The sequence below is a fragment of the Mus caroli genome, chromosome 7 (assembly GCF_900094665.2).
Source record: "Mus caroli chromosome 7, CAROLI_EIJ_v1.1, whole genome shotgun sequence".
In the NCBI taxonomy this organism is placed as follows: Eukaryota; Metazoa; Chordata; class Mammalia; order Rodentia; family Muridae; genus Mus; species Mus caroli.
This window is the reverse complement of record NC_034576.1, coordinates 134,897,507-134,923,493: the sequence shown is the minus strand read 5'-3', so window position 1 is coordinate 134,923,493 and position 25,987 is coordinate 134,897,507. Positions and strand designations below refer to the sequence as shown.

Sequence of the window (25,987 nt, the reverse complement as noted above, 5' to 3'; positions counted from 1 at the left end):
AAAAAAAAAAAAAAAAAAAAAAAAAGAAATCTGAGTCACATGGTTAGCTTGGGCGTTTCCTGTTACAAAACAGCCCCTCCCTGACAGCCCTCTATTTGATGGGTGATATCAGGGACTCTGATGGACCTTTTATTCCTCATGGGTCTGGTACTGCTATCTCTGGCTAAGGCCGCTGGCCCTTGGTCTGTTTTTCATGTTCCTAGGTTCTTAGGGGGCTATGCCTGTTCCAAAAATGACAAGGTCTATATTAGGTCATCTTCTTCAAGTCCATTCTACCATCTGGTCCTGGAGCCTCCAGCATTACCCAAAACTAGAGCATAACATGTAGAATATAACAGGAGGGCGGTCCCCAGAGGTACAGCAAGGGAGTTCCAGAACAGAGAAAGCCAAGGTCCAGAGTGACTGTGGATAGGAAGGTTTTTCCTGAAGGGGGCTTCTCAAAGCTTTGTGGTGCTTTTCCTGTGGTGGCTCTGAGAATGGCAGGATTTAGCAGCCATATAGCATCCCTGTGGCTTTCTGGCCTAGAGGCAACTCCCAGAGTTTTGAAGCACATCATGTCTCCTGGTCCCTGGTCCCCTGTTAGTAAGAAAGGACAACTGAGTGCCTGAGCCTCTGAGATAGGCCCTATAGTCTGTTGCTCATTGGTATAGGTCCTAGTGGGGTGGCCACAATCTCCCAGCATGAAGCAGGTGCTTGCAGGGCATTTGAAGGGACATTGGGAAGCAGTGGCCCACAAAGGAAGGCAGGAACCTTCCCAGTTACAGGGCTGGCTTCCACACAGCAGGTATTTACCACCCCCCATTAGTCTGTTGGCTTCTAGAGCCTGTGATCTGGGAAGAGTCCGGAATCTTTGGTGACAAGTCAGCGGTGCTCTCAGAGCCCCTTCTGTCCTCAGTCCTGGCACCCTGGCATCCTGGCTCTCACCCAGTTTTCCAGCCAACATTTCCTACATTCCTGAGTGTCAGGAGGCCATCCAGGCTTTAAAAGGCCCAAAGGTGAGCACTACACAGAAGTGGGTTGGGTGTGGTGCTGCTGACCCTGCTTAAGAGTATGTGTCAAAAGCCAGGCATGGTGGCCTTTAACCCCAGCACTCAGGCAGCAGAGCAGGTGGATCTATGTGAGTTTTAGGCTAGCCAGAGCTACACAGTGAGATTCTGTCTCAAAATAAATAAATAAATAAATAAACAAATCAAAACCAAATCCAGGAAACTACATGCTTTGTCAGCCCCAGCACAAAGGAGACATAGAACACTTGTCTCGTGGCCTATTGTTTTGAGATGCTTGCACAGTTCTGTTGTCCAAGTGTCTGCTGGGGAGGAAATGGCTCCACTCAGGCAAATCCAAGGGCCCAGCCTCATGCAGGGTCAGCTGAGCCAGGCTACCCACCTGGCTGCACAGACTGGCTTTGTGATGGTGACATCTTAAGGAAGATGTGAGGTGGCCCTAAGAGCTAGAATATGGGGACTAAAATGTCTCCTTTTTAAAATCTTTATTTATGTGTTTGTGCATGTACAGGTACACATGTGTGAGCATATTCAGATGTGTGTGTGTGTGTGTGTGTGTGTGTGTACATGTGGAAGCCAGAAGTTAGCCTTGGGTGGTGTTTCTCAGTTCCCGCCCCATTTATTCATTTATTCAATTCATTCTCTTCTCATGGGTATGTATGCATGCTTTCATGAATTTGTATGCACCCCATGTGTGCAGCAGCCTGTGGGGGCCCCCCTAGAACTGGAGTTGCAGGTGGTTTTACCATGACATGTGGTGGGTGCTTGGGATTACACCCAGCATTCTGCAAGAGCAGCAGTGCCACTAAGCCATCTCTCCAGCCCCCCACCCTGGTTTTTTTGTTTTTTTGTTTGTTTTGTTTTTTTGACAGGGCCTCTCTCTGGTTTGGACCTTAGGTCATGCTTGCTAGCCAGCAGGCCCCAAGGATCTGTGTCTCCTTGGTCCCTAGCTCTGGGATTACAAGCACACAGCACCACACCTGGCTTTTAAAAACAAAACAAAGTCAAAAGCACAGGGATTGTGAAGATCCAACTCAGGTCCTTGTGCTTATGTGGCAAGCATTTTAGTGACAGGGCTGTCTCCCAGCCCCTTAACATTGTTCTTATTTGTTCATTAAAAAAGGGAGGGGATGGCATTAAAAAGCGAGGCAAGCATGGCAGTCTTGAAGAGTGGTGGTGGCGGGGTGGGGTTGGGGGGGATTGGATACTTTCTGTCCAAGGGAAAGCAAGCTTGCGCCTGGTGCCTGGTGTACGCAGCCTGTTACTCTCAGACATCCTCACGTAGCACCTGTGTATAGGACACACTGGCTGCTCAGAGGCTGGTGTCTCCAGCAGCCATGACTTCCTGGAAGACTCAAGGCAGCTAGTGCCAACCACTGGACCCTAGACAGACTGGGCCCAGCAGCAGCATCTGCTCAGGGCCTGAGGAACAGAGGCACTGGGAAGCAAATACGTGACAGACCTGGTGGTCACATGTGTCCAATCTTAAGCACCATGTTTCAGTTCCAAGAAACAAAGCTTGAGTTGGGGATTAAGCAGGTGGTTGGTGGAGGGAGGCTTTTGAAGAAACCAGGTAGAGGGCAGGGAAGCTTTACAGGACAGGGAAAGACCGTGAAGAGAAGCAACACAGGAGTTGGGCCTCTGCCTCTAGCTCAGGTAGCATGGCTAGTACTTGAGATGGCATTCCACTGGTTGCACGATAATACTCCTTCCACCTCTGACAGTCCATCTTGAGCTGGGATTGCCTCTATGAGAAAGCTGTCCTCCATGCTTCTTGGCCCCCAGCTATTCTAAAAAGGACAGCTGTAAGCAGGTAGCAGCCAAGCAAGCAGGTGCTTTTGTGGGCCAAGGGAACTAGGTAAGACATCAGCAGACACCCTCAACCCCAGTCTGCCTCATTGCCTTTGCATTCCTTAAAGTAACCCATTGAAATAGCTGGACGAAGATCAGCAGTGCACTTCTCAGGTGAGGGCAACAGAGAAGCCCAGACCCTGTGGCTGTAGAATCTGGGTGGCCTGTACTCCTCCTCTGAGGCCTCCAACAGAGTGAGAAGGATGCTGGGCCATCTGTTCCTAGGCAAACACCCCCAGCCCACACACACCAGCTGGTCTGTCTGCGTCCCCAGATGCCCACGTCTAAGTATGAGGGACAGGACTTATAAGCTTGGGGCCCTTGGCACCCAGGCAGTATTCTCTAGGGGGCGCAGGGGAGCTTTGCTGACACCTGCTCTGCTCAGGCCTTCCGTGTCATTGCTGAGGAAACAGATGGTTGAGTACCTCAGAAGACCTTTCTGGGATCCCATCGTCATGCTTGACATGTTGGCCCATAGCACCTGGGGCAGAGAACAGGCTGATCCCAGCACAGGGCCATGTAGGGCAGTCACCCAGTCCAGGCAGCAGGGCCAAGGGTATGTTGGTTTGATGTGTTTCCCTCGAGGGATTGGGCTTCAGTTTATACCAGGAAAGCAAGGACCCCAGGAGCAAGCCACCTTTATCTCTGCTCAGCCCAGAGCCTCCTACCCAGAAGTAACATGTTGCAGTAAGTCTGTGTACAGAAAGGTCCTGCAGCTGGGGGAAGGAAGATGCATCAGTGGTTTCCAGCAAGCCCAAGGAGGCTGGGGCTGGGGCTGAGCTAGAGCCTCTGCTGTGCCTGGCTAGAGCTCGAGTCAGCTTGGTTTTATAGAAAAGTGCCCTGGGAACAGCTTTGTTCTATAATCCCTCTTGTGGACTCTAAGAGTGGGCTTGGTATCTCTGGTCATTAGCTCAGGGCCGGAAGGACAGTTTCCACTGAGCCTGCAGGCCTTCTTGGCGGGCCTCAAGAACAAAAGTTGTTAGGCGAGGCAAAGTAAGGCCTAGAGCAGCAATTTCAACTTGGAATGATAGGTTCATGTGGCCCTTTGAGTCTTACCACTCTGCTTTCTCCCAGACCTTTGAGGGGACATAGGCCTCCTCACGCATGGGAACGGCAGGAGCTGCTAGAAGAGGGGAGGCAAGCAGTGCTGAAGATGTGGTGGGTCTGAGCATGGGTGAACTCCATGTGTGACTGCCTGAGTGTCTTACCCACCAATGGGCTGAGATTCTGGACAGCAGGCTCACTGCCCCACTGTGGCCACAGGCACAGTGTCCCCTGGCGGGTGGGTCTTGCCACTGGATTATGTGGTGGTTCTCATTTTTCACTTTGGCCAAATGACTGAATTCTGAGTCATCAAAGTTTTCCAAATGACACTGGCTTTGCAGGCAGGGGACAGATAAATGACTCTGAGGACTACTGGGGGTTTTCTGTGGTAGTCTGTGGTTTGCCTGGAACAAAATGCATCACCCAGGCCTCATAGCTTCCCACCCTGCTATGAAGAAAGAAAAATCTGTTATTGTAGACTGTTGGGGGAGGCATGACCCCAGGATGCTCTTGGCCACCCATATTTAACAGACAGACCAACGTTCAGGGGTTGAGATAGCTTGCCTGAAGCCATGATGCCATATGAGGCCGACCTTACTTCTGAAATGGCCAAGTGACCTTGGTAGATTTTAGGTCCAGCAAATGGGTCCCTGGTACTCCACCATGGGCTATGTCACATGCTTAACATAACTGCTAGTGTTTTCACTGTAACAGGAGACCCCTACAGCCAGTAACTTAGGAACAACAGAGTGGGCTTTGGTTCTAGAGGCCTGGAAGGTCATTGTCCCTGCACTAAAGGGGCCATGCCTGCTAGGGATTGCGCCCTCTTCTTGTGATTCTGACACGACAAAGGGGTAGGGGGGGGGGTTTCTCATCCTTACAGTTAATTCTCAACTCACCAGGGGCTCTAACCCTGTGACCTCAGCTCCCACCAATGACCCCGCTTCTTGATTCTCTAGGCACTGACATATGAATTTGGAACACACAATCTGGCCACATATGCATCTGCTGGGCAAGATCAAGATGAGACAGGATGATTCCAGCAAGATAAGAAGGAGGGCACAGCCCTAGAGCACTAGGGTGGGGTATTTCTTTTGGGATCTATCCCCAGGCCCTGCCCTTGCTCACTTTAGAGCTCACAGAGAAGAGTGAGGCATGTTGTGGCATCTGGTATCTGGCACAGTGGACAGGTGTGGTGATACTCAAGTAGTGCTGGCATCACCCAGCCAGAGCAGTCAGCGAGGACTTGAGGCTCTCAGGTGTAAACATTGCTGTTTACAATTACACACCTGTTCAGGCAAAAAGATGCAGTACTTACGTATCCAGAGATGCAGGAGAGGGGGTTGGGCTCTGTGAGCTCCTGAGTCCTTGACTAGTCTTGGCCTCACCCCTAGGCCTCCTCTACCCACTCAGCTTGTCCCAGGAAAGCATTGCCATTACTGATCCATCTTTCTTGTGCCATGATGTCTCACTCAACTCAGGCCAGTAGCCTGGAAGGCAGAAGGGACCTCTGAGGTGTGCCCAGATATTGCTGTGGCAATGAAGGAATGCATCCTGTGACTATGGGTTTACACTAGACAGCAAATCCCAGCATCAGCAGGGGTTTACAGCTGGCTGGGGGGTCTTCTGGCCTGAAACCCAGAGCTGAGCCCCTCAGCACCTCAGCCTGTTGTTTTCTCTTTTATTTATTTCTTGATATTTATTTATTAGGCAAATTGTGGATGGGTGTGTTTACTGTTGTGAGCTTGTGGAAGTCTGAGAACAACTTTTGGGGGGTCAGTTCTCTAGGGATTGAATTCAGGTTATCAGGCTTAGTGCCTTGTCTTTGTCCAGTGAACCAGCTTGTTGGCCTCTCCTTTCTTTGTTAATTGAAAGAGCCCAAGAAAAGTGAACCAATCAGGAGGGTGTCTTTTGTAGAGTGTCAGGAACAGTGTGTGTGCCTGTGACAGGCACAGCCACCTTCCCCTAGAGAGAGCACCTTTCATCTTCTGTCTGTTGAGCCTGTTTTAATAGCCTGTTTGCAGTGGCAGCCAGCAGACATCTTTATTTCAAACACTTTGGCCTTTGAAAGGATTGGGGCCCTTGGGACAGGTCTGTGCCTTTCATTGGCAGGTCAGAGGCAGAAGGTGCTATTAAGTTCCTGTGCACTGGGGAAAAGCCAAAGCCTCTTTCCCCAGTTGCTACAGGGCCTTTGAGGGAAGTCAGGTGGGCCATGAGTGCCCCTTGCTGCAACAGCCCCTGTCCACGTCTGCTTAGGAGACCCACATTCGAACTGTGTTGTTGAATCTATGGTTTGGTGGCACCACCTGACACTCCGGTCAGTGGCTTAAGACAGTACTGTCTTCGATGCTGCCTTCACTATCCCTGGTGCCTCACCAGGGAGAAGCTCTTGTGCAGCCACACTTCCTCCCTACGGCTGTTACTATAAATAACACCTCCTTCCGATGAGGCCACTGAGGCCCCCAGCGGCTGAGGGCTAGAGGCAGTCGAGCCTGCTCCTCCTGCTGCAGATCAGTGTGGGTCAAAAGTACTGTCCTCTAGATACCAGCTTCTTCAGCTTCAGGAGGAACCCAGAACTCAAATAAGACCAGATCCCCGAATGGTTCTGATAGTACTCAATTAAGACATCAGATAAAGATCTCAAATGCCCTTCCCTGCCCTGCCCCGCCCCACCTCTCTCTGGACAGAGGAAGTGGGTAGGGTAGGGGTTATGGCCACAGCGTAGCCTGGTGCTGATTCCATCTAACTTGGCCCCCTTCTCGTAAAAAACATGATATTGTGTTAGTGAGCTCACTGCCACCCTAGTCTGTGTCTCTTGTCTGAAAGGACATGTGGAATCTGGGTCATTCACTAGTTTTATTTAATACAGTGTGGCCATGGGTATTCATGTGGGGCTGGGGATGTAGTTCAGGTAGAGGATAAAGTTAGCACATGGAAGGCTCTGGATGTCCAGCCTCCAGTACCACCAAGAAAAAAGTCTTGTATCTGTTCTTCACACAGACCTTAAACTGTCTTCTCAGACTCAGTCAAAACCTCAGATTAAAAAAACACTCAGGAAGAGGCTAGAGAGAAAATCCAGCGGTTAAGAGCACTGACTGCTCTTCCAGAGATCCTGAGTTCAATTCCCCGCAACCACATGGTGTCTTACAACCATCTGTAATGGGATCTGATGCCCTCTTCTGGTGTGTTGGAAGACAGCCAATGTACTCATACATTAAATAAATAAATTAATAAATCTTTAAAAAAAAAAAACACTCAGGAAAAAACACTGTATCGGCACATAAAGAGCGAAGAGCACAGTATTAGCAGCCGCTGCTGAGCATTTACACCATAGCAGGTATAGTTCTCAACTGAGGGCTGACTGCACACATCATGTTAGGTAAGGATGTGCACACTGAAGAGGGAGTAGGTCCTGGTTGGACAAAGGACACCTGTGATGAAATAGCCTTAGATCGGACATCTTGTTACCAGGCCACCTATTAAGTCTGAGGTTTGCCCACCTCACCACAGCTGCCCACAAGCTGGACCTCATCGCATTTTTGCCTTTTATGTAGTGACTGGCCACAGGTTGTGTTCAGTGGCCAGAGGCACTTCTTCATGAACCATCCTCAGACTTGGTCATCTTGCTACAGCCTGGCAGATTAACTACCAACTAGGCTTTGTGTGGTTTTGTAGGATGTGTGGTCTGAGGTTCCAAAGCGAGTCTGGCCTCTTCACTGACCACTGTATCTCTTCCTCCACAGAACTGTCAGACCTTCAGCAGCCTCAGTTGCCTGAACATGGGGGTGGACGACCACAGCTCCCAGAGCCCCTTTGCCCTCGTCAGCAGTACCCGATCCTGGACCGCATTGCTCTCAGCCTCCAGCCCAGGGGGCAGGACTCCTGCTGGGACCCCTGTTCCTGAGCCTGTTCCTGAGCCTGCTCCCCACTCCTTTGATGACCAGTTCACCTGCCAGGAGGACCTATCCTGTGACGAGTCAGATGGCTGCAGTCTAGATGAGGATTGCTGCAGGAAGGGGGATCCGGCCACAGCCTGGCGGGACCGGGGAGCCTGCACGAACAGCCTCTGCTCTTTGGATGGCGAGCTGGACATTGAGCAGATAGAGAACAACTGAGGGCCCTGGCCTGGGGTGGAGGCACTCCTCTAGGCCTTAGGTCACTCCAAGGGGGACCTGGCTCCTGGGTCTGACAGAGGCTCCTCCAAAAAATGGAGCCCACCCATTTTCAAAGGAACCAGCCATCACCCTGTAGTGCCCAAATTTGTGAAGGCAACTTGGCCACACCTCACAGGTGACAGCTGGCCTCCCACCAGTTCCATGGAACTACTATAGCCCAAAACAGGTTTTCGGTGTGGTGTCCTCCTCTTTGTTCCTTATGGAGTGCTGGGTAGCCACCATTTTCCAGTAGGCCTGGGCCAGCTGCACCCTTCAGGTAGGATGCCGGGGGCCTGAGCCCCCTTATAGCCTCGCTCAGGTTCCTTCTGGGGAGTTACCCAAAGCCTCCTTTACTTAGTTTACTCCGTGCCTTCTCTCCCAGGTCTCCCTGGCCCAGGCTTGGGAAGGTTCGGGAGACACCTCTTGTAGTGACAGCAGACCGTGTGGCCTTAATCCATTTGGGGCACTGGCAGGGATTCTGGGATAATCCATGTCCCATTTTTCGGGATCAGGGGATAGTTAGGGATGACCAGAAGCCATCCATATTGGGTAGGCATTTGGTGGTTGTGTTGACTGAAAGGTGGGCCCACCAGCTCTCCCATGTCACTAAGAATCACCCACACCTCTGCCACTTCAGGGGCTACCTTGGCAAGGCTGACATTGGTAGCCTTCCTTCTGTCCCCAGTCCCTGAGAGCTGAACTGAGCTCAGTGAATTCAGCTGTGTATAGAGATGTCAGTGGCAAGATGACCTCTTCATAGTGTCCTCAGGATCTACAAGCAGGTGCAGGAGTCTCGGCCCTGTGTACATTCCTGGGTAGAGGGATGTCTGCTGGCTGCTTTGCAGGCTAGCCACTCTGCAGGCTCCCCTCTGTAGCAGTCTGTGTTGGGGGCCTGCAAGCCTCCACCACATTCCTAGCACATTGTTGCTTGTTCACAGACACTGCTGGCTTTAATGAAAGCATACCGCCGTTGGCTTCAAGACACCCCCCAACCCCCAGTCCACTGATGTGAGCCTAGCCCTGAGGCTCTCCTCTGCAGGCCCAGCCACAGCATGGCTTGAATCACACTCCCCCTTGCAGCTCCTCACTCCCAGCATAATTCCCAGAGGGCATCCGTTCAGGCAGCTCCCCTCAGTCCTCCCTGCAGACATGCTACGGGGCTGTGCACTCTGGGACTCTGGCTTTTAGCAAACTTGGCATCTTCTGCAGACAATAGCAAGTGGGCTGGCTTACACAAGTGGCTTGTTTTCCCATAAGGCTAAAAATAACTGGTGCATTCTCTTGGGTTTGTGGACATGTGATCTAGGCACATTTGTAGTTGCTCTGCTGTGCCTACCCTCTGAGGTTTCACTGTCTGCTGGCTGAGCCCAAATGGCTGTTACCTTTCTCCTAAAGAAAGACCTTGATGGGATCCTTTTGCTTAAACTTTAATTTGTCTATTCACCAGAAGAACCGAGGCTCAAGTTCTGATGTATAGGCAATGTTTCTTTAAAACCAGACCCAAAGTACAGGAAGCCCCGCTCCTATAACCCCAGGTTGGGTAGCCTGGTGGGTCCACGTGGTGGTGGTCGGGGCCCACCTGGCCTTGGGGGCACTGAGAAAGCAAAGTAGAAAGCTGGTGGAGGCATGACCTACAAGCCCTGCCTGGTGAATCACAGAGGAAGGTAGTTGAGAGGGCGTGGGATGCACACCCCAGTGCCCTGGTTCCCAGAAAGCCCACAGTGAGGGATTCTGTTATCTGAAAGAACTTTATGGTCCCTAAAGCTATCCCCCTGAGGAAAGGAGAGGCTGGGCTCTGTCCCCTGCTTCACACAGGCTGTTAAGGCCAAAGCACAGAACAGTTGCCAGCTGCCTCTCCTGAGGACTGGGACCTGATGGCAGGTGTGTGTCTTAAGGCTGATGTGTGGCTGGCTTGTCCATAGACTAGCTCTCTTGAGCCTGCTGGCGGAAGGACAAACAGGAACTTGCTGAGTGACAGCTTCATCTTTGCTTCCTGCCTCTAGGAGACTGTTCCCTGGGCAGCAGTACTCCAAACCGGGGGTGGGGGTTGGCCCTTTGCAGCTTCCTCAGGCTTTTCTTGATGTCACTGTCCCACTAAGGCCTCAGTCCAAGCACCCAGCAAAAGCAGCCAGAAAAGATGGTGGTAGCTTTTCTGCCTAGTGTGTTCATTTGCTTTCTGAAGTTCTTTTCATCAAGTAAAGCAGGTTTTTGTCTAGAAGGTTTCCAGTCAGCTTTCAGCAGTTGTGTGACCCAGACAGACCCATTCATCTACCCCATTCACTGGCCCCCAGACCTCTGGTCTTGGATCTCCTGGAAGAAGGTTCACCTGAGAGGGTCCACTCTGTCTCCTGTGTACTTGGCACCACAGGCAGCAGGCAGACTGGCTCACCCCACAGGGATCCTTTCTCATCCTGCCTGTGAGTGTCACACCCCAGAGAAGCTGAGGGTGGGCTTGATCACTCACTTGCCTAGGCAGCCTCCACCAAAGCCGACTGGGCCTCTTAGCACGTGACATCCCGTTCACTCCAGAAGCCACCGAACCGACAGAGTTGCCCTAAGCCAGGTACCTGACCTGAGTTCAGGGTAGCAGCCTGACATCCCGTTCACTCCAGAAGCCACCGAACCGACAGAGTTGCCCTAAGCCAGGTACCTGACCTGAGTTCAGGGTAGCAGCCTAGACAGTTTACATGACTGCCCACTCCTGCCTTACTCCTGGGTGGTGAAGGTAGAAGCTGGCCAGCACCACGGGCTCCCTCATGTAGGTCCATGGAACTTGTTCTGCCCACACGTGTATTCTCAGAAAGCCTTACTTTAAAAAAAAAATTTTTTTTTTTTTGTAGCAGGAAAGTTTTCTAAATTTGTATGCAGAAAGTTAAATAAAATGAAGGCCCACATTAAACAGGACATGCCCACTCCCCCACTTTCTAGATGGGTCTCCTATGCAGACCAATGGCCATACTTTATTATGGGTTCATTTAGTGTTCACAGCAGTTAGAACTCATCCCTGGATCCTGCACTCCATTTCCACTGATGTGGTTAAAATTACTTGAATGATGGCCACTTAAAACGTAAGCCAGGGTCCAGGGCTCAGGGATGCTCCGCCCATACAACCCATGATGCTGCCCCTTGCCATGCCCATGCTGCTGGTCCCACCCCTGCCCCTGGTGCCAGGCCCCTGAAGGAGGAAGAGAAAGATACTCTAGAATTGCAGACTGATGGAGCTCCTTTAGGCTAGATAGGATAGCCTGACGTAGCATAGTCTCATTGGCAAATGAACTGCATCATCAGTGTTGGGGGGTGCGCCCAGGGATCAGGGACAGATGAGCCCACAGGCTGTGCTAGGGCCACGTGTGCCGTCCCAGCCAGGCAGCAGCAGCAGCGGTACTGTTTGAGGCAGTGTGGTGAATGGTGCGGTGAGTCAGAACCCACCAGGGCTGCAGCCTGTAGGCTGCCCATGCTGGGTCTGCTCGTTAGCACCACGCACCGCCGCCTGCCTCCCCCCCACAGGCCGTGACTGTCTTGCACTACAGCCACTCTAGTCTCAGGAATTTGCTTGTTCCTTTTACTGTGTAAATAAAGCTTCCTGGTCCAACACCCGGCTGCCCGCGCATGGCTGTGTGCTTTTTGTTGGGGGCAGTGAACCAGCAGCTCTCCTGTCAGCTCTGGACTGGGAGAACTACAGGACGGACTTCTGTCCCCATGCCTCAGAGAGAAGACGAAGTGCTGGGTGGCTGTGGGAGTAACTGCTGCTCATAGCCACAGTCACCATCGCAGGGAGCCGCAGAGGAGCCAGAGACATTGGCACAGGGGGGCTGTGCTGCTACTTCCAAGGGAGCAGGACAGGAAGCTGACCTGGCTGAGAGGCAGGCCACTAAAGAGACCTGCGGGGCCTGGGCAGCCAACTTCCTCCTTCACAAAGGAACCCTGGAGGCCGTAGAGCTGAGCTGTCAGCTCAGGGCCTTACCCCCGCGGAGGGCAGCCCAGTTCAGAGCTCTGCTTCTTGGGCTGTGGAGATACAAGAACACACAGTTCACCCCTGGGATGGGCACACAGTCCAGTGCTTACTGTCCAAACCAGAGACCTGAGTAACTATAGCTCAGGAGAGCACTGTGTCTGCAGTCCTGAGGACCCCAGCAGAGAGGTACACTTAATGTCTGTCACCCAGTGTTGGTCCCTGTAACTGACCATGGAATGTTCTCCCAGAGCCTCTGCTATGGCCAGACCATCATAGTCTGGAGGTGATATCCTGGACCACTCTTCTGTTTTGCTCTTTTGGCAACAGATCCCTTGTCAAACTATATGTGAATGTGTATCTTAAGAAGCGGTGGACAGAGAGATGGCTCTGTGGTTAACCAGAGGACCCAGAGTCAATCCTCAGCGCCCATACAGGAGCCATAATCATCTGGAACTATAGTTCCAGGGAATCCAGCGGCATCTGGGATCCAGTGTACATGGCATAGGGACATGCAGGCAGAACATCCATAAACTACATACATACACACACACACACACACACACACACATATGAAAGAAAAAAGAAGTGTTCCAGAGTGGTGGCACATATCTGTAGCCCTAGTCAGCACTCAGGAGGCTGAAGCAAGAGGATTGCGTATTTAAGGCCAGCTTGGGCTAAATATCAGGATCCTGTCTCAGAACTCCCCCCACAAAGCCACCCTTTGTGATTGGGGGTGGGCATAGCTTGGCAGGTAAAGGCTACCACATACACACTGGTACACACCCACACACCATATACACAGTTAAAATCAGGGCGTGAGAGCAAGGTCCCAGGCTGGCCATTCAGTCTTCCTAGGACACCAGTCTTCTGCCTTTCATATACGGTAAGTAGTTCACAATAGCAGGACAGAGGGCAGGAAAGCCACAAGCACAGTCCTGCTCCTTAGATTCACAATGGACTTGAATGACCCAAATGCCCCCCTAACCTGCACCTCCTATGCTCCAGTGGTACCAGCCTCATTCTAGCCCTGCCCCAGCTCAAGTTGACAACATGCACAGGCCTCTGTCCTGATGCCTCCCCACACTGCTGTCTCCTGCACCAAATTTGAGGTCTTCTGAAAATAGGTTCCTGTTCACAGCCAGGCTTGGGCTCACTCAATGCCCTGTCGTCTGACAGCAGTAGGCCTCAGCATTCTGCAGTCTGGTTCATGGGTCCACCCATCTAGGGATATTCCCAAGGGATGTTCCCAATCACCAAGTAGGCCCCCTGTCTGCACACGGAATGGTGAGCCAACGGGCTTCTGGGAGAGCAGCTCTTTCCCAAAATGTGCATAGGGAAAAGTCCCTCCCCCCTAAATGCCCAACCTGGGCAGTGACCAGACCTTCAAGTGGCTACTGTTTTTTTTTTTTTTTTTTAACTTTTTGGTTGTATTTCCTACGTAATAATGCTCCTACAACCCCAAAGCTTGGTGCAAAATGCTCAGTCTGCCTATATTATCCATGGAAAAGCTGGTGTGATAATTATAATCACACTGACTTCTAAGGTGGGTCCCTGAGCACCCTGTAGACTCAGCACATGGTTGGGTCTTCCCATTTTAAAGAGATCTGCAGGAGGCTTTCTTCCTGCCTGCTCCACCTGCTAAGGATGTAAGAGAGTCAAAGGCAGATGAGTCCCTTGTGGGTGACTACTAGGCAGCTGAAGATCAAGAGAAGGGGGGGCTGTGCTGCTGGGCAGTGCTGCCACCCTGAGAAACATCAAGGCAAGAGGGCATTTCCTCTAGGGGAGTAGGAATGGAGCCTCTCAGGAGGGAGAGGACCGCTGAGCACTGGATGATTGCAGCCCCGAGGTCACCACAGGCCATCTTCACGGGATTGCAGGCAAGGCTGGAGGGAGCATCTTCGAATCCGTCTTCAGAAAGAGCATAAGACACAGGCTAGACCTTGAGTCTCCACTCTGTCTTTTACTCCTAGAGACTCCTAGAGACTCCTTGGAAGAGTCACTTTAAGGACCATTTCTCTGAGTTAACTGTGGCTCAGAGTATAGTGTGGTCTCTGACCAGATCATATAGGGCCTGAAGCCCACTCCTTGGCAGAAAGAGAAAACCCAGATTATCTGGAGAGACCAGCCAAGGAGAGTCAGCTTGGTGACAAGAAAAAAAAAGGGAGGGGGGAGAACCCCAATACCCATGGGTCACACTCATCAGCAAGCACAGCCCACTGCAATGGCTCCAAGTGGCCTGAGCTACTGGGAAACTCTACTGGAGCTTCCTGTATATCCAGCTAAGAGGCAAAAGGCCATCCCTTGAAGGTGAATGGCACTGGCCTGACTGGTGGCCCCCTCATCCTGATGCAGATACTCAGCTGATTTGTTCCTCTAATAGCCTAGAGGTCAACCTGTCCACCAAGGTCCCGCTGGTGTGTTCACCGTGCCAGAGGGAGTGTCGTTGTCTAGGGAAATCTCAGAGGACCTCTGACTCCTTTACGTGTGTACAGTTGCACAGTGAGTGCACACATGCAGAGGCCAGATGTCAAACTCAGTTTTGGTCTTCAGACTACGCCCCCCTCCCCCCCGGTGTGTGTGTGTCTGTCTGTCTGTCTTCCTGCCTGCCTGCCTATGTCTGTGTAAGCCAGAGGTCAGTGTCAGATGTCTCCCTCAATCTTTCTACCTTACGTTTTTATTTTTCACTATATTTATTTATATGAGTGTGCAAGTCTATGGGCCACAGCCTTAGGTATAGAGGTCAGAAAACAATTTACTTGTAGGAGTCAATTCTCTCCTGTCATATGGGTCCCAGGGATCAAACCCCTATGAAAATAAAAATAAATTATTTTTAAAAAGTACATACTGGTAACACCTTCTGTTGTTGTTTGGTTCTTTGGTCTTCTTGAGAGGGTTTCTCAGTGTAGGCTTGGCTATTCTAGAACTCACTCTGTAGACCAGGCTGGCCTTGAAGTCACAGAGATCTGCCTGCTTCTGCCTCCCAAGTGCTTGGTAGTTTGAGGGAGGTCAATTCCAGCCTCTTGATTAAATGGTGTCTTAGTCAGGGTTTCTATTCCTGCACAAACATCATGACCAAGAAGCAAGTTGGGGAGGAAAGGGTTTATTTGGCTTACACTTTCCACACTGCTGTTCATCACCAAAGGATGCAGGACTGGAACTCAAGCAGGTCAGAAAGCAGGAGCTGATGCAGAGGCCATGGAGGGATGTTCTTTACTAGCTTGCCTCCCCTGGCTTGCTCAGCCTGCTCTCTTATAGAACCCAAGACTACCAGCCCAGAGATGGTCCCACCCACAAGGGGCCTTTCCCCCTAGATCACTAATTGAGAAAATGCCTTACAGTTGGATCTCATGGAGGCATTTCAACTGAAGCTCCTTTCTCTGTGACAACTCCAGCTGTGTCAAGTTGACACAAAACTAGCCAGTACAAATGGCTAACAATTAACTGACCGAAACATCTCCCAGCTACTTCCTTTTCAGCAAGCTTTATCTCAGCTGACTTCTTTACCCACTGGGCTAATTCCATAGCTGACTTCTTTTTATGAGAAGTTGTCTCCCAAGGAGATTCATCAGCAGCATCTGGGTCAGTTAGAGAAGAAACAGCGGTAACAGCTGTCCATGCATCCGATTCTGAAACCTGACATGGGGTAAGAGGGAATACTGTCCCAGGGCCCCTTGGAGAAGGCCCTTTGTCTGGTTCCACCGTGGACAGCATGGCTCACCACTGCTGGGCCTAGTGGGCCACTATGGTCTGAGATGGCTGTGTTGCCCTCAAAGCCGTAAGTTGGAGAGTTGATCCCCTGTGTGGTGGTGTCAGGAGCTGGTAGGGCATTTAAACTGTGGAAAGTTCTTATATCAGCTGGGGGGATCAAAAGGGCCATCCCGTCTTCCTGTCTCACCATGGAAGATCCCATGAGGTCTGATGAGAGACTTTGGGCAAGGCTGGTACTGTATCCTCCAAGCCTTCTCAACTGAGCTATACAAAACCCACTCTTCTGTTTTTTGGTTTTTTTTTTCCTTTTATTTTTTGTTATCATTTTGTGACATTTTTGCCATGTAGCTGAAGCTGGCCTGGAATTTGTGACAATCCTGCTTATGAGCCAGCCCTACATGCAAGAATTAGAAGCATGCAACTCCAGCACGCTTAGCCTGCTTCTGCTATTTTGTTGTAGTTATGAAGACGGGGGGCTGACGAGGGCTGAGCTGGGAAAGGTAGCTTGCCTTTTACCAGCTGAGTCTGATTCCTGGAACCTATGGAAAGGCAGAGGAGAGAAGCGACTCCAAAAAGCTGTTCTTCCGGCCTCCATAAGTATGGAGTACCTATGGCATGCTTGTACACACACACACACACACACACACACACAAATGGAACTTAAAATCTTTAAATATATGAATAAATATGGGAGACAGTGCTAGTGTTTGTCCTGGTCTGTCTTCTCCCACTAGAGAGAAAGAAATTCTCCTTGACCACTACCAGACGTCATTGCTCGCTCACTTGCTCGCTCTCTCTTTCTCTCTCTCTCTCTCTCTCTCTCTCTCTCTCTCTCTCTCCAGATGGGGTTTCTCTGTGTAGCTCTAGCTGTACTGGACTCCCTTGTGGACCAGGCTGGCTTTGAACTCACAGAGATCCACCTGCCTCTTCCCTTTGAGTGCGATACCACGCCCTGCCAGTCTATTTCTTAACTTCTTAGAGGTCAGGGCAGGGGAGAAGTTCCTCTCTACTGTTCAGAGGCGTCGGAATCTAAGACCCTGCTGGGGGTCTCCATTCTCTTACTACTCTGGACCCTTACTAAGAAAGGCTGAGTCAAAGGGGGGCTGTTGGGGTCAAGTTTATTGAGCCATTAGCTTGTTCTGTACCCTGGAAACAACATGTTTAAGTCTGTCCATCCCAACTCTAAGGTGCTTTCTGTGCCTGCAGTCTTGACTGTAGAGGTGGACGTTTCTCTCTGTGGAGGGTACTCTTCGGTTTCCTGAGTTATCCCAGCTTGTGTCTGGGTAACTCATGGGGCCAGGAAGAACAGTGGGCTGGCATTGATTCCTAAGACAGAGTGCTGATCAGTCACTCTGACTGGGGCCAGATAGGGCTATGGGTGGTGGGCAGGCTGGCTCAGCTCTGTGGTTTCTGTAGGCTCCTCTCATTCAGAGAGTTCATCGAGGAGGCAGTGCATCTCATCCAATTGGATGGTCAGTTAAAGGACCACGTGCCAAAGGTGACTAAAGGAGTTCAGGGACTTAGTCTCAGAGGGACCTTTCAGCCCAAGGGTTTCATTTTCTGGAGGCCTGACAGGTCTCTTCCACCTTCTTGGATGTCATTAGGGGAAACATGGCATGGGCCAGGGAGGGGAACAAACCTCTGCCCAGACGCTAGGGAGGGAGGAATGTTGACAGGGAGTCAGCAGAGGGAGGGTGATGAAGGGGATGGCTGGCTCTGGCCGAGGAACAAGCACCCTAGAACTTCCAGCATTTGTCCAGGCAAAGCCTTGGGTAGCCTGGGGCCCTGGAAGTATGTGGGAAGAGGGCACAGTGATGGAGTATGGGAGCAGGGGGTGCCCTTGTCCACTGTCTTTGAAGGCCAGTCACTTATCCGTGTACTTCAGCAGCAGATCCACAGCCTCCGCAAGGTTGTCCACGTACCCATCTGCCTGTACTTCTGGATGATGCTCATCACCAGGCCTGGAGGGCAGGACCACAGGTTAGTCTAGCAGGAGATCAGCCCATTTTTGTTGTTACTGTATACTAGAGCCCAGGTAACATTACAAAGAAAAGGTATTTATGTATTTCCAACTTTAGAGACTGAAAACCCTACATTAGGCCTCACAGAGAGCACAAGGACACTGTGTGGTACGCAAGAGTGAGCCAGGGTTCAGGCTTCAACTTTAGGAACTCACTACTGAGCCAGTTCCTCTGCTCAGTGTCCACAAGAACCATCTGCAGGCTGAGCGTGCACTTGGGAGGCAGAAGCAGGCAGAGCTCTGAGTGTGTCTGAGGTCAGCCTGGTCTAGAGGGAGTTCTAGGACAATGTAGATAGAGAAGGAGAAGGAGAGGAAAGGAGGAGGAGAAAGAAGAGGAAGAGGAGGAGGAATAAGGAGAGGAGGAGGATGAAGAGGAGAAAGGAGAGGAGGAGGAGAAAGAAGAGGAAGAGGAGGAGGAGGAAAGAGAGGAGGAGGAAAGAGAGGAGGAGGAAGAGGAGAAAGAAGAGGAGGAAGAAAAGGAACCTCCCCAAACGCCGTGAGAACAGTAACTCAGTATCCTTCCCCTAGATCCCTAATCATTCAAGGGCCCAGCAACTCCCACACGGTCACACTGGGGTCCAAGCCTCTATCCCAGGAACCCTCGAGAAACAAGCCACACTCAAATCTTAACAGCCAGTGACCCTACAAGAGCCTCCTAAAGCCACTGTCGGTTGGTCAACACTCGAAGCTACCTTCCAGCATGTATCCTGGCTTTACCCCGAGGAACCTCCGTGTTTGCTGCACTGTCTGGCAACCGGGGCTGTGGTTCCCACTGAGCCCTCCTCTGCAGTCCCATAAGTCAAACACACTCCTACTGTCGGCCACTCCACACCGCTCTGCGGCAGAGCAACTGCTGGCCTTGGCTCCATCTGCCTCTAGCAAAAGTGTAACCCAGGGAGAAGACCCTGCTTGGCTGGGGCGCTGGCCTGGTGCATGTGCTTTGCGGGGATAACTAGGGAGCCGACAGTCAGAACTCCTCTCTCCCCTGATGCTCTGGGGTACCATGTGCTGCCCAGTTCTTGGAGGCCACTACTGCCTCACAGGGGCACCAGGGGTTCTTGACAAAGCCATTCTTTGGCTAGAATGCTGCGGATTAGGGCTGCCTCTAACCCTTCACCCATTCACTAGCCATGCCTGCAGTCTGACTGGACTCTGAGACCAGTGCCAAAGCCTGGACACCTCCTGTGACTTCCTTGATGAGGCTGAGTCCTAAATTCGGAACGGGCTCTAAGCAGGCAGCAAGATTAGGGAGGCCAAGGAGGTTCATCTTCACAGTCCTCTGAAGATGTGGGGGCCTCATCCCAGGAGCCTTGCCAGGGCTGGGAGCCAGAATCTGGTCTTGGCCACCAGAAAGTCCCTTCCCATTGCCCCCAGGCTTCATGGTATCACACTAAGCAGTCAACTAGGGTGTGGCGGGAGGAAGGCTAGCATCTGCAACCCTCCCACTGAGGAGGGACACGCTGCTGGGATTGCCCCAGACCTGACTCACACTTCCTAGGAACTCTATCTACCTGCCGTATTATTACCCCCTCAAAACTTCACCACGCCTGAAGGAAGTGATTCCGTTGCCTAGCAACATCTAAAATTCGCACTGTCCTGTTTAGAGATTGGATTTTGGCTACTGTAGAATGACTGGCCTGAAGGGAAGAGGCCTCCCTGCATCTGCTAAGGCCCGGGACTAGAAGGGACCAGAGGAGAATCTCTCCACGGGGAAGGGTGATAGGAATAGCCAGTTCCAGATTCACAGGTGGGGCCTGCACGGGAGGGATAGGAAACAACCTGGGGCTGAGGGCCTGATGGTGGCCAGAAGGTCAGGGAGTCTGTTAGAGGATCCGAGGCCAGAGCCCAGCTTTCACTCCCAGCCTGGGTATGACGCAGGATGTCTGTTTGTAGCCACAACCCTGACCCTTGGATCCTGGCTGGAAGTGGGGCAGAAGCAGCTTCGCCAGGTTCACTTGGGTACTGAGCCTGGCGCTTGAGGGTCTGCTTAGGAGAGGCCCCTCCTCCCAGACACCTCCTCTTTCCCCGCATAACGGTCTGTGGTAGGTCCCACAAAAGCTGCAAGGTCAGATGGGCCTCTACAAGCATGGTTGCCATCCTGCAACCTTGGGGGGAGGTTCCCTCACAAGAGAAAAGAGGTGTTTTCTGTCCAGGCCAGACTGGTTCCTTCCATCTTGCCCTTACCCTCCACTGAATCCCCTTCAGTCCAGTCTCCTTCCCTCTCTCTTACAGTCAGGATGTCTCTCCTGACATGCTTGCCTGCTCTGGCCTCTCCCCTGTATAAACTGCTGACTGCCCCAAATGCGCACAGCCTAGACCCCTAGCACAGCACAGCTCCATCCTGCCTAGACCCCTCCACACGGCAGCCACTAGCTTGAGTTATTCACCACATCTAGAAGCCGTTGTCCACGCTGAGCTTTATAATCCCTCCCTCCCTCCCTTCTTCCTTTCTTCCTCAAGACATTCTCATTTGGTAGCCCAGGCTACCCTTGAACTTACAGCAACCCTCCTGCACCATCTCCTGCACCACTATGCCTTTTAGAATGCCCTGAAAACTTGTTCCATGGGACTCCTACATACCTACCCTTTATGAAAGACTCCACTCACTGGTCCCTCCCTCCGACTGCACTAGTGAGAGAGTACATGCTCTCTGAGCACACAGAGCTTGTTCCCTGTCCCACTGTGGTTGGACCACACCCTGCTTCACCTGCCAATGATGGCAGGTGCTAGAGTGCCTTCTAGAAGGAGGGGATTCATTTCTTGCCCTCTGTGTTCCCAGTGCAGGGCTGGCCCTCAGCAGCACCCAGGAAGTGTCACCCAGTGAATGAACAAAGGGTTTAGGCGGCCGGGTGCTGCCTGTCATTAGCTATGCCTCCCCCACATGCCCTGGGAGCTGAGTGCAGGGAACGACTGAGTAATGGCAGAAACAAGGAGGTTCTGTGCACACAGCCCACGGACCAGCTTCACAGGGATGGGCTTTGTAACCAGGAAAAGAAAATGGCACCGGGACCCAAGCAAAGAAGCCCAGAAAGGACTGTCATCTGCCACTTCCACCTGCAGGGCACAGATGGCAGAGGACCTCCTCTGGGGCAGTCGTGCCAGGGTGCCCCCTCCTGCTTTCTCCCAGTCACGGCCTGTTCCCTAAGAACAGGATAGGATAGGGTTCTATAGACTATGGGGGCATACATTCTTGTCTACTGCTTTGGACCAGTTGGGCTGGCTGTCCCTGGTGGCTGAGGCCAGGTCCTGGGGCTGCCCAGAGAAAGAGCATTCAGTGAACTGGGAACTAGCATGGGGTAGTGATGCCAACTTCAGACCACACTGACGCAGCTGGAGGGAGAGAGGGTATATCGTTTCAGGGGCCAGATGCAAAGGGCATTTTCACTTTTGAGTGTGGGTGGAATGGGAATCTGAGCTACCCAGGAGCCAGGATGCCAGAGCACAGCTCCTGCAAAGGCTGGGAGGATGGGCTGGGAAATCTGCCTCCTCTGGTCTACAAAGTCAAGCCTATAGGGGTTACCCTCCACAGGCATGCATTCAAAACAAAGGGTTCCTGCAGTGTAATTCTGGCTCATAACGCACATAGTCAAGACAGATCCCTGGGTTCCAGAGGAGGGGACAAGAGGCCTATGCTGGGCTGTTGGCAGGAGCCTGAGGGTCAGTGACCTCCCATGGTGTAGCTGGGTGGGTGGCACTGGACACAGTTCTCAGGCATGCACTCCTATACCTCGGTTCTAACACTAAGTTCTGGAAGTGGGTGAGGAAAGAATGTTCCTGAAGTTGGGGGTTCCCTGCCCTTCCCCGTGGGGAAAACACTGGGTTGTATGATAATGAACAGACTTAAGCAGACATCCTTCCCATGGAGCCCATGTCCTTGTTTAGCCAAGGCCTCCCTGGTATCCACTGTACTCAACAAGGTCTGGTGTGGCTGAGAGCATACAAAGGGATTTATTGATTTATTTATTTATCCTGTCACAGTCCTTGGAGAGCTGGGCCTGCCTGGTGCCCTTAGTTCGTGGAACCTGACACGCCTACGTGCACTCCGGAGCTCACAGCCTGAAGCCTGTGTCTCCAGCCATGCCTCTACCCGATGCCAGCTGAAACCAAACCACTGTGGACAAGGCTTCACTGGGATTCCTCATTGGCCTGGAGCAATCTGAAAGTTGGCTACATGGCAAGCATCAGGGCCATCACTCGGCTCCAATCAGGGAGGCTGGCCAATGACAGGCCCGAGAGTCCTCAAGAGGCCCCTACTGAGGTGAGCTGACATTCTATCGTTGTGAAGAGACACCATGACTAAGTGGCATATGAAAACAAGCAAGCACTTAAGTGGGGGCTTCCTTATAGTTTCAGAAGATTAGTCTATGATCATTATGGCAGGAAGTATAGCAGCAGGCATGCAGGCACAGTGCTAAGCAATAGCTGAGAGCTTCCATCCATCCATCCATCCATCCATCCATCCATCCATCCACCCACCCATCCATCCATCCATCCACCCATCCACCCACCCACCCATCCATCCATCCACCCATCCACCCATCCATCCATCCACCCATCCACCCATCCACCCATCCATCCATCCATCCATCCATCTATCCATCCACCTATCCATCCATCCATCCACCCATCCACCCACCCACCCATCCATCCATCCACCCATCCACCCATCCATCCACCCATCCATCCATCCATCCACCCACCTATCCATCCATCCATCCATCCACCCACCCACCCATCCATCCATCCATCTATCCACCCACCTATCCATCCATCCATCCATCCACCCACCTATCCATCTATCTATCTATCTATCTATCTATCTATCTATCTATCATCTATCTTATTGGCAAAATGGAGGGGGCTGTGGGAGGGCTGGCCTGGGCTTTTGAAACCCCATCCCCAGGGACACACCCCCTCCGACAAGGCCACACCTCCTAATCCTTCCTAAACAATCCACCCACTGGAAACCAGACCTTTAAGTAAACGAGTCAATGGAGGCAGTTCTCATTCAAACCACATACGACATATGGCTCACTGGCCACTAAAGGGAGTGGAAACATAGTCTACAGCTGGCACCTTCTTTGCAGTCAGAGTTCCAATCAACACAGGTGACCAAAAAGTTCCATCTCTTGGCAGCCCAACAGAGCAAGAATGTGGCCAGGGTCTGGTCCATATCCAGTGTCTTGCCCAATGCTCTGCCATTTTGGCTCTGCAGTGGGAGCACCCCTTCCCCAGACACCCCAGCAGAAGTGGGGTGCATCTGAAAATGCCGTACACTGTGAGAGCAGACCAGCCCAACCACCAACCCCTGCACTTCTCCATGGAAGCAAGGGGGCTGAGGAGGAGGGCAGAGCTCCCAGCCAGCCTGCTGTGTGGTGGTGAGGAGCCCCAACTCACAATACTACCCAGATGAGCTCCAATATGGTTACGCCCCAGCTCCACCCCCTTCCTAGGGCTCCAGCTGGCTGTTCTCACTCTTACTCCAACCCCCACCAGGTCAAAAACCTGTCAGCAAGTTAGCAGAGCTAAGAGTGGGGTGGGGACCTGTGCCCGCAACTGAGACACACCCTCTGTGCATGTGGGCAGCATATGTTGGAGGCTGGGCGTGCAGTCCAGAGGCAGAAGGAGTCATGTTGCTTGTTCTAGACCCAGGGCTCCCTGAGGTCCCTGGTGGCCTTAGCTCCATCTACAGCTGAAGACCTAGGGTGGGATTAGGGCTCATCTAACTAAACTCCCCTGAGGCAGACAGTGCCTCAGGAACTTGGAGCCCAAAGCTGATTTGTCCTCCAACTGGGAGGGATCAGGGGTCTCCCCCCACCCCCCCGCAAGAGGTAGTGTTTGTCAAGCCAGTTTCAAGGGCACTGAGCCCTGATAAGGATAAACTGAGGCAGGGAGTTACCAGAAGTCTCGCATATTTTCAAGAGCCACAGACTCAGGTCAGGGGAATGGCCACTGGTTGGGCATGTGACATCCTGGCCTCCCGCTTCCTCCCCTGGGCCCTAGGACTTCTGAGTGATTTCTGAGCTGATAGGCAGACAGCAGGAAGCCCTGGTGTGTCTAGGAGAGGAGGGGTGTCCTGCCCAATGGGCTTTGGAGCAGCTTGAATTTATAGCCAGAGAAGGTGGATCTCCAAGCCCCTTTCTCTTGTCATTTTTTGGGAGCCAAGCCTGCTGGTGTCTCAGATCTCCCCAACTGCCCTTTGCTTCATTCCCTCTGACCCCATGAAGTAACATTCACAGCCCTGGGTTGTGATGGGAAGACTGTCAGCCAGTATATGAACTGCACTCTAGGTCATGAGGTTCTCCACCTGTGTGGGTACAAACCTTCCTGAGAATCCCCAAAAGCTCTGCCCAGCACTCCATGCAACTGTGATCTGCATCTCCAGGGACAAGAAACAACAGCTTAAGGGGTGGGGACAGCACAGAGTCCCAGTGGAGTTGGTATGCAACATTTAACCTAACCTAGACCCAGGCCCCTTGGAATGGCTCCTCTGGGAGTTGCTACTGAGCTTGCTGACCTCTGGACAGACCCTGATGTCTGTGGCAGGGGCACCTCTCCCTTCCCTTCCACCTCAGGACCAACTCTCAGCTGAAAAGTGTTTGCAGCTTTGACAATGAGGTGAAAAGAGTCCATAGTTCATGAACGCTAAGAGGGGAGGCTGGGGGCCTCTGGGAAGGGCCACCAAGAGCAGCTTAGAACCAGGTCTGGGCAAGGCTGTATCCAGCAGGCAGCTGGCAATGGACACCTGGCAGGGGTTTTGCTATGGTCACTGTTACCTACTGCTCAGGATCACTGTGTGGCCAGGCCTACTCACGAATTAGTAGTGATGACACCTACCAACCAGACAGAACCCAATCCAGGGATCCATCTGAACCTACTCACAGCGGACAGCTTCCTGTGCGGTTCCCACACACCCCAGATGGCAGCAGGGTAAGCGTGGGCAGGAACCAGCTGTTTCTATGATGGTGGTGTCCTAGGAGTCCTCTCTGTAGTCGCTGGCCGTGGCTGGAGTATGGAGCAGGTGTACTAAAAGTCACATACCTACTGAGGATCCTTGGAGTTTCTGGTTGGTACTGATAAAGAGCCTTTCAAAACTAAAAGCCAGCCAGGTATAGTGGCGGACATCTTTACTCCCAGCAGAAATAGGCAGATCTCTTTGAGTTTGAGACCGGCCTGATCTACATAGTGAGTTCCAGGTCAGCTAAGGCTATATATAATGAGACCTTATCTTAAAAACTCAAACAAAACAACAGAAAATAAGGTTAGAAGCTATTATCTGCCTTTTGAGCAAGGTGGGGGACCTAACAGTGGGCTGAGGCTGTAAGCAGCTGTGCAAGGGGACAGGGCCAAGTGCTCCTGTCCCACCTCCACCTGTCTCTACGGCTCGTGCTTTATTTTGTTTTGTTTGAGATAGGGTCTTTCTGTGTAGTGTTAGCTGTCCAGGAACTCACTCTGTAGACCAGGCTGGCCACAAACTCGTAGAGACCCGCCTGCCTCTGTCTCCTGAGTGCTGGGATTAAAGGCTTGCACCACCACTGCCTGGCTCTATTACTCATTCTTCCTCCTCCTCTTCTTTTTTTTAAAGATTTATTTATTTATTCATTCATTTATTCATTTATTTAATGCATATGAGTACACTGTCCCTATCTTCAGACACACCAGAAGAGGGCATCAGATCCCCATTACAGATGGTTGTGAGCCACCATGTGGTTGCTGGGAACTGAACTCAGGACCTCTGGAAGATCAGTCAGTGCTCTTAACCACTGAGCCATCTCTCAAGCCCCCTATTGCTCATTCTTAATGCTAGGCACCCTTCACTCAATTGCATTTCCATTGAGAGTCAATCCCCAAGGAACATACCATGTGAACCAGGCAGTTTTCTTTGACCCCTTTCGACTCCCAGTTCCCTCCTTTTCCTTAGGTACCCACTCTATGTCCATGGGAGTCGCCCCTCCTTAGGTACCCACTCTATGTCCATGGGAGTCCAGTCCCCCCTCCTTAGGTACCCACTCTATGTCCATGGGAGTCGAGTCCCCCCTTCTTAGGTACCCACTCTATGTCCATGGAGTCCCCCCCTCCTTAAGTACCCACTCTATGTCCATGGGAGTCCAGTCCCCCCTCCTTAGGTACCCACTCTATGTCCATGGGAGTCGCCTCTCCTTAGGTACCCACTCTATGTCCATGGAGTCCCCCCCTCCTTAGGTACCCACTCTATGTCCATGGAGTCCCCCCTCCTTAGGTACCCACTCTA

General features: G+C 51.9%; 2 protein-coding genes across 3 annotated transcripts in view; one reads left to right on the top strand and one right to left on the bottom strand.

Moving 5' to 3' along the window:
* Positions 1-11,647, top strand: part of Fam53b (family with sequence similarity 53 member B) — a 101,348-nt gene extending 89,701 nt beyond the window's left edge. For both annotated transcript variants that reach the window (XM_029480196.1, XM_029480197.1), the window contains one exon: positions 7,643-11,647. In XM_029480196.1, coding sequence (XP_029336056.1) covers positions 7,643-8,014 — 372 coding nt within the window. In that variant the 3' untranslated portion in view covers positions 8,015-11,647. The remainder of the gene's footprint in view (positions 1-7,642) is intronic.
* A 5,170-nt stretch (positions 11,648-16,817) lies between these two features.
* The window catches only part of Lhpp (phospholysine phosphohistidine inorganic pyrophosphate phosphatase), a 96,728-nt gene continuing 87,558 nt past the window's right edge, over positions 16,818-25,987 (bottom strand). The window contains exon 7 of the mRNA XM_021167621.1: positions 16,818-17,677. Coding sequence (XP_021023280.1) covers positions 17,581-17,677 — 97 coding nt within the window. The 3' untranslated portion in view covers positions 16,818-17,580. The remainder of the gene's footprint in view (positions 17,678-25,987) is intronic.